Consider the following 11,163-nt stretch of genomic DNA (forward strand, 5'->3'; position numbering starts at 1 on the left):
CTTTCTTCTGTGACTTTCTCTGGGATGTCTCAACTTTTTCTTTTCCTTCTCTAAATACAGCATTGATGCGTTTGTTCTCTAGGGTTTATTCACAAGGATCAAGAGAATATACAGGGGCAGCTAGATGGCGTAGTGGATAAAGCACCAGCCTTGGAGTCAGGAGTACCTGGGTTCAAATCCAGTCTCAGACACTTAATAATTACCTAGCTGTGTGGCCTTGGGCAAGCCACTTAACCCCATTTGCCTTGCAAAAACCTTAAAAAAAAAAAGAGAGAATATACAGATTTGGAATGGTCATTAGACAGGCATTTAGAAGAAATATATGGAAGTTATCTAAAATTTTCTCTTCTATTCTTTTAAACTAAGGTTTCTTTAATCTTATCTTTGCCCATGATAAAACTGAGTGTCTAACTCCAAGCTGATCCCAGATGTGAATAAGTTTTCTGTAATATAACACCCCCAAGAGAAACTTCCCATGACTTAAAAATATACCATAGGACCCCCTCTTAAGGTCTACACTAAAGTGTACCATATGATATAGGAAATTGGAAGAGGTGAGAGATTCCTTCTAGGTGAGGGAATTTAGAAAAACTTCATGGAGGTGATGGTATCTGAGCCAGAGCTTGAAGGAAGAGAAGTAGTTCTCAAGACAGATGAGAAAGGAACACATTCCAGAGGAGGATAGTTTGCACAAATGTTCTGAGATGAGAGAGATCAGGCAATACTGGTTTAAATGAATTATATAGTATGTGAAGGGAATTAATATATTATAAAGCTGGAAAAATAGGTTGGGACCAGATTGTGAAGGGCATTGAATGCCAAACTGAGGGATTTGAACTTTACTTGGTAAGCAATGAGAAGCCACTGCAAGATTTTGAGTTGAGGAGGAATGTGATGAAACCTAGAATCAATGGCAACTAGGAAAAATAGTGATTAGAGCACTGGACTTGGTGTTAGAAGGCCTGAATTCAAATACTACCTCAGAAACTGATAAGCTGTGTGACCCTGGGGTAATCACTTCATCTCTATCTGCCTCAGTTTCCTCAATTGTAAAATGAGGGTAATAATAGCACTCATCTCCCAAGATTGTTGTGAGGATCTAATGAGCTATATTTGTAAAAGACTTTGAAAACTTTAAAACAGCATTCTATTGCTGTTATTTATTCCTAATTGCTACAACCTTCCTAATCTGTGCATTAGGAAGGTTACTCAAGGATATATTGGAGAGGAGACACTAAAAGATCATTCAGTGGTCTAGGAGAGAGAGAGAATAAGGCCCATTTCAGCTCTGACTTTTCAAGCAAAGTTTCTAGACTATTGCTCTGAGAGAAAGAGGTACAAATAACAGAATGTCTGATGGAGAAGAAATTTTTGAACTAGAATAGGGGAGTGGAAACATGCAGATCTTTGGCAAAGGGATCTCTCCCGCTCACTTTCCAGATCAAAATGCATCCCCTCTTCTGAGCAAGTCTGTACTTTCAATACTTTATTGTTGTTCAGTCATTCAGTCACGTCCAGCTCTCCATGACCCTGTATGGGGTTTTTTGGGCAAAGATACTGGTGTGGTTTGCTATTTCCTTCACTTTTTGTCAGAACTCTCCACTATGATTTCTCCGTCTTTGTTAACACTGCACAGGATAGCTCACAGTTTCATTGAGTTATGCAAGTACCTCCACCATGACAAGGCAGTGATTCAGAAGGGATTTCAATTCTAAGTTCACTGTTATGTAAAAATTGTCTATTCTGAAGCCTTCTTACGCCCACGTGAACCCCAATTCTGTGCTAAATAATGCTGTGACAAAGACAGAAGGAGGAAGAGAATGAGACCCTTCCCTTCCCTCTTTTTTCTGGGCTCCTAGCCTGGTTGGGAAGACGAAACTTCCACATAGAAGTAGTATGGTCCCTAAAAACTGTAGGAGCTCAGAAGAGGAAGGGATCCCTGAGAGCTGACGCATATGTTTAAGGTTCAAAGAAGAGGTAGGGAAAGCTCTAGGTCTTAAAGGAGGATTATGAAGGTGGAAAGTATCTAGGCTCTAAATAGAGAGATAGATAGGAAACTTGCAGGTTATATTTGTATATTTGTAAGGGTCAGTGAGTTGTGCAGTTTAGTTAAAATGTGGGGAGAGGAGGTGAGAGGACAAATGAAGTGGGTATGAGAATTGAGGCAGTATTCTGTGGTCCTTAAATGTCAGGCTTAAGACTATGGACTCTTTCCTATAGGCTATGAAGTGTCATGGCAAGTTCTTGAGCAGGGCAGAGATATGATCAGATCTAGGCTATAGAAAAATGTCTCTAGCTTCCTGCAGAGAGGGGATAATAGGAAGGAGGTTGCAGTGATATATGTGAGAGGGGTTAAGGTCTCAAGTGGGGATTATATGGATAGAGAAGAGGGGGAATGAATGAGGAGATCTGGAAAGGGAAAAGACACAGGCCTTGGGGACTCACTAGGTTTTGGGAGTGGGGAAGAAGAATGATTTTTTAAGGTTCCTTTCAGCTCCTAAGTTCTGTGGTGACTATGAGTCAAAAGATAACTCCAAGGATACTTAATGACTTAAAATAAAAGAATAGATCTCTAATGGTAGAATTACAGGAATAATATTGACCATAGGAGAAGGGAGTAGAAAAGATCTTTTTTGTTTTTTTTAAGTTTTTGCAAGGCAAACAGGGTTAAGTGGCTTGCCCAAGGCCACACAGCTAGGTAATTATTAAGTGTCTGAGACCGGATTTGAACCCAGGTACTCCTGACTCCAGGGCCGGTGCTTTATCCACTACACCACCTAGCTGCCCCTAGAAAGATCTTTTTATCCAGAAGATGCTCTCTGTCAACCTCATTAACTTAAATATCTCAATTTAATGTTGCAAAAGACAATGTTGGGATACTTACAGGTAGTCACATGGAGAGATGGGGAGAAAGATGACTTCGATAGGTTATGCAGCCTATAAAGGGCAGCTAGGTAGTACAGTGCAGTAGCACTCATCTTGGAGGTAGGTAGATGGGAGTTCAAATCCAGCCTCAGACACTTGATACTTACTAGCTGTGTGACCCTGGGCAAGTCACTTAACCCTGATTGTCTCACATCCAGGGCTATCTCCAGTTGTCTGGCCTTTGAACCCAGATGACTGTGGAGGAGAAAATGAGACTGGTGACTTAGCACAGGACCCTTTCACTCTGAACCAATTCATGTGCCTGTCATGGCATCACCTTCCTAATGTCATGGTCTTCTTCAAGAATGAAGGACAGGGGCAGCTAGGTGATAGAGCACCTGCCCTGGAGTCAGAAGGACCTGAGTTCAAATCCAGCCTCAGATACTTAATAATTACCTAGCTGTGTGGCCTTGAGCAAACCACTTAATCCCATTGCCTTGCAAAAACAAACAAAAAAAAAGAATGTAGGACAGATATCATCATTATATAGTCTGTACCTAGTAAAGCAGTTCAATACTTCTGAGAGAGCATTGGCTTTTGAATCAGAGAAAGTGGGTCCAAATCTCACCTCTTTCAAATTCTACCCATGTGACCTTGAGCAAATCAGTGTGTGGGCATGAGTTCCTATAATGTGATGGGGGTAAAACTGGGTTATCTTCTGAGGTCCCTTACAGCTCCAGATCTATGATCCTATATATTACATTTTGTAAGCACCAACTCTATGTAGAACACATGTATGTGGTATTGGATGGGCTTGGACTTTAATAACAAAGTTTAACTAAAACACTGCCCATGCCTTTAGGAATTCATAATGTGGTGGTAGGGAAAAGTCAAAGTTCACTGCAAGACACAATAATAGGTGATAGGTACATCACCAAGATATGAAAAAAAATAGAATCCCAAGGGAAAAAAATTATTATTGTTGAGGGGTCATAGGAAACATCTAGGAGGAATTACAATTTGAGCTAAGAATTCAGAATGATATCCCTTTTCTCTTTTACTTCCTAGTTTAGAGCCTCTCGATCTCTCTCTCCTCATTTTCTCTTCTTTTTTTTTTTTTTTTGACTCTCTGGAGAAGAGGCTGCTAAGAATAATCCTTCTACTTATGTTATTGATCCCATACCTTTTGGTTTCCTCTGACAACTTGCCTCTTCCATAATTTCCTCTCCCACCCATCTTCAGTCTCTATTTACTAACCCTTTCTTTGCCATTTAAACCATGACTATCTCTCCCTTATCCTCTTAAAAAAACTTCCCTTGACTCTACCTTGTCCTCAAATTTCTTATCATCATTTATGACTTCCAGCCAAATTTCTTGAGAGTGTATCTTATCTTATTTTTCCACTCACTTCTCAAACTTTTGCAATCAGGCTTATAACTCCCCACTGAAACTGCTCTTCAGAGGTTACTGATAATTTTTTTTTTTTTTTTTAGGTTTTTGCAAGGCAAATGGGGTTAAGTGGCTTGCCTAAGGCCACACAGCTAGGTAATTATTAAGTGTCTGAGACCGGATTTGAGCCCAGGTACTCCTGACGGTGCTTTATCCACTACACCACCTAGCCGCCCCTGATAATTTCTTAATTGCTAAATTCATTGTCATTTTTTTTTCAGATTTCATCCCCTTTGATCTCTCTGGGGTTTTGATACTGTTTCCTATACATCCTGTTCCTGAATACTCTCTTCTCACCTTGTTCCATCACCTTGCTCTCCTCTAGGACTCCAATTAGTTCTCTGACCGATCCCTCTAAGTCTTCTTTGGTAGATCATCCATCTTCCTTCTCACATCACTAAGTGTAAATGTATTCCAAGGTTTTGTGTTGGGCTTTCTTTTCTCTCTGTACTCTCTTTTGGTGATTTCATCAGTTTTCATAGGTCCAGTTCCATTTCTATGCTGGAGATTCCCAAAACTCTATATCCAGTCCCATTTTCTGTCTTGAACTCTAGTCTCACTGCCTGCTCAGTTCTATTCCATAGTATCTCAGATTTAATGATTGAAAAAAAATTATTGTCCTCTTAATCCTTCCAAACTTCTCTGTTTCACTTGAATTCATTCTCACTTCAAGGAGTCTTCCTTGACTCCTTCCTCTTCTTCATCCCTTGTATCCTATCAGTTTCCAAGCCTTGTCAAGTTCCGTTTCATAATATTTCTTGCACCTATGGTATTTCTTGTATGAGAGAGTGTGGCATACTAGATAGAACTTTGGATCTGAAGTTTAACATGATTGACATTCAAACGTATTGCTGATACTGGCTATCTGTTTGGCCATAGACAAATTACTGAGTCTCAATTTCATCATTTGTAAAACAGAGGTAACTATCTATAGAATATGGCTTAGAGGGTGTTTGTAAGGATCAAGTGAAATTAATTCATATAGAAATGGCAGTTATTTTTTATCAGCATCCTTCTCACCATTCATATGACTTACTACACTGGTTCAGACCCTTATCACATTTCTTGCCTGAAATATTGCATTAACTCCTAATTTGTCTTTCATTTTTCAGTTTCTTCCTTCTTTAGTTCTCCTGCACACTGTTGTCAAATAAATTTTCCTAAAATAGAGGTTTGGCTAAATTGCTCCTCTGCTCAAAAATTTCCAGTGCCTCCTTTTGCCTTTTATACTTCAGTTTAGTAGTTAGGGACCTCTACAACTTGTTTCTTGACTACTTTTTCCACCCTATTTTACATTGCTCCCATCATCCATTTCCATGACTGGGTCTCCTTCAAGACCCAAATCAGGTATCATCTCCTAGAGGAAGTCTTTCCTACTTCCCTCTACCCTGTTCTGTTGTTAACATTCTTTTTTTTTTTTCAAAGTGTCACCTTATAAATTATGTAGGACTTAGCACTGTGTCTGGCATAAAGTAAGTGCTTAATAAATATTGATTGATTAAATCTGTGTTATATCCCATGAAGAGAATGTAAGCTCTTTGAAGGCAAGGAATTTTTAAATCCATTCTTCCAGAATCCAGGAGAGTTCCTTGCACATTTTTGAAGGGAATCAGATTTGTATTGTCACCCATGTGAGGAATTTGTAACGATAAAGCTTCCTCCCTTGATTTGCAGCTTATAGTCTTAAGAGAATTACCTATACTCCCAAGAGACTGAGTAACTTCCCTAAGTTTGTACAGTCATTATAGGAGATTTGAACCCAGGTCATCCTGATTTTGAGATTAGCTCTCTACCCACTCTCACATGGCCACATGACTTGCACTGAGTAAGCATGTGTATTTAGTATTGAATTGAATTGAATGAAATGAAAGCAAAATGGGGTAGAGAGGCCTTTCTAGGCCTAGGATATAATGTGGGAAAAAATATAGAGGAAAGAGAGCCTTCTCAAAGAGACTGAGATTAATCCATTTTGTTCTGAGCATACAATATAGAGAGATAGTTAAGAAATGGGACTGGAAAGATGGATATGTCGCGTCCACTCTCTCCCTGTGGTTCCATCTGGAGGTCTGGGAATTGATAATGATAATAATTATTTCTAGTGCTGTAAAATTTACGAAAAGTGCTTAGTCACAACAACCCTGGATCCATATAATGTATTATAATCCTTATTTTATAGATGAAGAAACTGAGGTTCAGATGACTCATCAAGACTGTTTATCTGATTTGGGGTGGAGGATGGGGGAAGAAGAGACATAGAGCACACCCTTCTAGAGCTCCTGATCTGGTTGGGAGATAGCTCCTACATTTGGTGAGAGAGGAGGGAATATTCTGAGAATACCACAGAATGATTGAGAACCATGTGGCTCTTGCTGTCAGGGATGTGGACAGTCATCATGGGCTAGGGTGACTGGAGAAGGCTATATTAAGGAGGTAGGCCTTGAAAGACACTGGTAGTAGCTATAATAATAAAACATTCTTACATTTCTATGGATCAGTGATGTCTGTGCAGATGTGGGCAACAGTTTTGTCTATGATGGTACTCTGATGAAGACAAGGGTGGTGATGATGATGGTAATGTCATCATTGATGCTGATTAGTTGTATGACTGGGAGCAAATTATATGTTTCCTGAGCCTCAGTTTCTTCATCTGTTAAATAGGGGGAACTATACATTAGTTATCTAATCTCCCATCTCAGAGTTGTAAAGAAAATACTTTGACAGCCTTAAGACTGTTCTAATATAGCGGGGCCATGTTTGCATGCTATTCTTGGAGGTTGAGCCTTCCTGGGGATCCCTCCAAGGCCTGGCCCACTCCACCCCATCCCTCTTTGCCCTAGGTGCCCAATTACCTTCCATCGGTGAGCTCAGCTATTGGTGGGGAAGTGCCCCAGCGGTATGTCTGGCGTTTCTGCATCGGTCTGCACTCAGCCCCCCGCTTCCTGGTGGCCTTTGTCTACTGGAACTACTACAGGAGCTGCCCTTCACCCTGCTTTGGCTATGACCAGCTCTGCCTCCTCAACTTGGGCCTCAACCTTCTGGAGAATGTGGCCCTACTTTTGCTCACCTATGTCTCCTCCTCAGAGGACTTCAGTATGTGGCCTCAATCTGGTTTTGGGAACCCCTATTCTGAGGGGGAGACATAGTATCTGTCCTCATCAAGTCCATTGGCTGAGGGGAAAACATTTCTCCTTCCCTCTTAAGGGGGAGACATGGTTCTTATGTTTAGCAAGTCCTGAACCTGAGGGGTAAGAGGTCTGGGATAAGATGGGGACTTCATGGGGAGGGTCTTTGGGTTGTAGGGGAGTGGGACAAGCTCATTACTCCCTCCTTCTCTAGCCATCCATGAGAATGCCTTCATCGTGTTCATCGCAGCAGCTCTGGGTCACATGCTGCTAACCTGTATCTTGTGGCGTCTGACGAAGAAACATACAGTAAGTTTGGAGGTAAACATCACTGTTCTCTCTTCTTGGCTTTGGGGACCGAATAAAGGCTGAGGCAGCAGAGCTCAGACTGGGAGGTTGAAATATAGATGATCAAAAGCCATGAGATACCCTCGGAGAGATCTGAAGAACCTTTATAACTCTGGGTCCACCTAGGGGTCTGTGTCCTGAGACCATGGGGAGTACATCATCAGAAGCCAGAGATATCAGAAGTCAAGGACTCTAGGTAAAGTTTCTGGGGAGGGGGGAGGAATAGGGGACCCCAGGAATTGTGTGACACAGGGTTACAAGGAACAACAGAACTTGGGAGGACATACTAGAAAGTATTTTTGCTTGGGACATATATGGAGTTTCCTAGGCACAGGTTTTCTTCAGGTTTTTGTGTTTTTGTTGAATGTTCTCTAACTTCTGATATTTCTCTCTGCCCAAAGCCATTTCTGTCTGTCTCAATCTTTCTTAGTCTCTCCTGTTATCTCTTAAGTGTCACTTCATCTTTCTGAGATTTAGTAACTTCATCTATAAAAATCTTAAAATAGATACAACTCCAAAAGGTTGTAGTGGGGTAAATAATTTGTCAATCTTAGAGAAAATATGATTATTAGAGAATCTTTGAAAGTCTCTGGCTATCAGTGTATCTTCCACTGTTTCTGTGGGTCTCTGGTTGGCTGTCCCTGATTCTCCCTTTGCTTCTTAGGCCAGTCCCTCACAGAATTTGCATCCTGGCTCTTTGCTTCTGTCTTCCACCCCACTTCTCCCATTCTAAAATCTTTTATCTAATCTGAGGGCATAGGTGGGATATGAACACCAGGGGGCAGTGTCTTCCTGGCCAGAGCACTGAGTTGGAGCTGGCTGGCACCAGGCCAGGTTGGGGAAAAGATAATTTGGGGATAGAAGTACGCTCCTCCCTCCCACCTCACTTCCCCACTACTCAGGGCCCTAGTTCTGCAAGAAGTTAATTGCATAATGGTAGTCAGGGGTTCTTTTCTGCCCCCAAACAATAAGACTTTCTCCAACTCCTTCTCCATATACAAGTCTTCCCCTGGATTTGAGGGAGGCCCTAGCGTCTGGGACTGGACAGGTCTCACATTCCCTGAACCAAAGATTCCAGGAACTGTGGCATGGAGACAGGGAAGTTAGAAGGATGAGGGAATGGGGAGATGGGTGTAGTTGGTCATGTGGGATGGAGAAAAGAGGAATGGAGATAGAGCATAGCAATAGAAATAGAATGATGAGATGTGGAGGAATTAGAAGATGGGAGATTGGGGAAAGAGGGGAATAGGGAAATATAGAGATAAGGGCAGGATGAAGACCCAGATGACTGTAGGGGATCTGGAAGCCATAGTGTAGGCCTCCACATTTGAATGACAGGAAGGAGTTGGTTGGGTGCAGGCGGGCGAAGGGGGGAGGGAAATGTGGCTGCTCTAACGGCTTCTCCACCCCCTCTCTTTCCCCTGTGGTTTCCTCCTTCCCCAGTAACTGCAGAGGAAGGAGTCCTAGTGGCAGGGTTCTGGGTGGCTTAAAAGGTGGGGGAGGCTAGTACCGGGGCCAGACTCAGGGAGTCCACAGTTGAGGAGTTCCCATTGAGATTCAGGCCTGGGATGGTAGCTCAGTTTCTGTGGGTTCCCTAGAAGAGAAGGTGCTCATGAGGCAAAGGAAAAGCAACAGCCTTCTGTCCTGCATGCTTCCCCATCCCTGCCCCCCACCACATATATAAAAATGCTTATGTCTACTTGTCCTAAATGCCCTGCTGGTGTGGAGTATCTTTGTTCTGGGCAGTGGGGGTGGGAGAAACCTTGCCCTAGAGGGATCCTCCTCCTCATGGGAGGACTCTCCTAGTAACCAGTTATCTATCTATCCTCCAGGAACGTAAGTCCTACAGCTGGAAACAACGACTTTTTATTGCCAACTTTGTCTCTTTCTTTATGGCCCTAGCTGTCTACTTTCGACACAACATGTACTGTGAGCCGGGAGGTGAGGTTGGGGCCTGGCCTAGGGTTGTTCCTGCTGGTGCAAAGGGCAAGGGACCTGTCTGACCTCTCTGCAAGGGAAAATCTAAATCAGAAGAGTGGTGGGGACCATCATGGGAGCATCAGTCTTTTAGTAGTAGTGTTTGAGTGTGTTGATATATCTTAGTGACTGTTGCAGTGTCTAAGTGGAAAGAGCCCTAGAATTGAATCAGGATAACTGGGTTCCCTTTGGGGAGCTTGGACAAATTACTACTTCCTCGTACTTCAATTTCCTTTTTCATTAAATACGGGGATTAGATTAAATGTTCTCCTAAGGTCCTTTCTAGCACTAACTCTTAAGATTCCAGGTTGGTTTCCCCAGGCTACACTGGGGTGGGTAGTAGGCAGGGGTCTCTGGACTTCATTGTTCACTTCCATTCCTTCTCCCCACCCTCAGTGTACACCATCTTTGCAGTCCTTGAGTACACCGTGGTCCTGACTAACATGGCCTTCCACATGACTGCCTGTTGGGACTTCGGGAACAAAGAGATGATTATTACCTCCCCGACAGAAGATAAAAGATTCTGACACCCACCTCTCTGCTCTGAAGGCCTGGCTGGGCCATGTTGGAGAAGACTCAGCATGATTAAAAGGTTACAGAGGGGACAGAGAATGTGCTTCCCTGCCCTATCCCCCAGATTCACCCATCCCAGAAACTGATAGAGAAAATATAGAACTCTAGCCTCCAGGTTGCTCTTTGTCCTTTTTCTGCTGGGCCCAGGGTGGAGGGAGGGAAGAGAAAAGGGGAGGGGGCCAGAAGGGTCAGCCAAGAGATAGTTGGGTCACTTGCCCAAGGCTCCTTCCCTATACTCTCCCAACCTCTGCTCCCATGATATAGTGTGCAGCTTTAGAACAGCTTCAGATGGGGAGCCTAAGCAGCTTTACCAGCAGATCCAGCTCCCAGGGATTAGACATAATGGAGGAGGAAGTGGTATCCCAACCAAATGAGACACCTAATCAGCCCTGAAAAATCTCCCACCTTGTACCATCATTACATTAAGTCCTAGACTGCTACCCACTAACACTATTGTCCCCCTTCCTGAAACAGAGATTTTTTTTTTTCCCCTTTTGATTTTCCCCAGGCAGTGAACATGAAAACCGGCAGTCAGTTTACCTGGGTTTAGCAGTGTTACTGCTGTGTCATTACCTTCTCTGTAAAGTGACAGGCTTGGATTAGAGGACCTCTAAGCCTCTCCAACCTTAACACTGGTTTTTCCTAGTTTCATTTTGGGGAATGGTGATATCACAGTATGGTTTGCCCCAAGAAGGGCCTACTTCCTGAGTGGCACCAGATTACCTTCATGGCCTTTATTTCCTCCCTGAACTTTTCCAGATATTCTGGGTTTCTTTTCTCTGCCTAGTCCAAATCTTCTTTATAGACTGGAATTTATGATGAACAACAG

At 42.7% G+C, this 11,163-nt stretch overlaps 1 protein-coding gene across 6 annotated transcripts in view; it reads left to right on the plus strand.

Moving 5' to 3' along the window:
- Positions 1 to 10,473, plus strand: part of PGAP2 (post-GPI attachment to proteins 2) — a 38,808-nt gene extending 28,335 nt beyond the window's left edge. For 4 of the 6 annotated variants that reach the window (XM_074217353.1, XM_074217348.1, XM_074217351.1 and 1 more), the window contains 4 exons: positions 7,152 to 7,404; positions 7,651 to 7,757; positions 9,617 to 9,725; positions 10,158 to 10,473. In XM_074217353.1, the coding sequence (XP_074073454.1) occupies positions 7,152 to 7,404; positions 7,651 to 7,757; positions 9,617 to 9,725; positions 10,158 to 10,288 (600 nt within the window). In that variant the 3' untranslated portion in view covers positions 10,289 to 10,473. The remainder of the gene's footprint in view (positions 1 to 7,151; positions 7,405 to 7,650; positions 7,758 to 9,616; positions 9,726 to 10,157) is intronic. The other 2 variants (XM_074217349.1, XM_074217350.1) reach the window with 2 other exon arrangements.
- The last annotated feature ends 690 nt before the right edge of the window (positions 10,474 to 11,163 follow it).

This window comes from Macrotis lagotis, chromosome 1, assembly GCF_037893015.1.
Source record: "Macrotis lagotis isolate mMagLag1 chromosome 1, bilby.v1.9.chrom.fasta, whole genome shotgun sequence".
In the NCBI taxonomy this organism is placed as follows: Eukaryota; Metazoa; Chordata; class Mammalia; order Peramelemorphia; family Peramelidae; genus Macrotis; species Macrotis lagotis.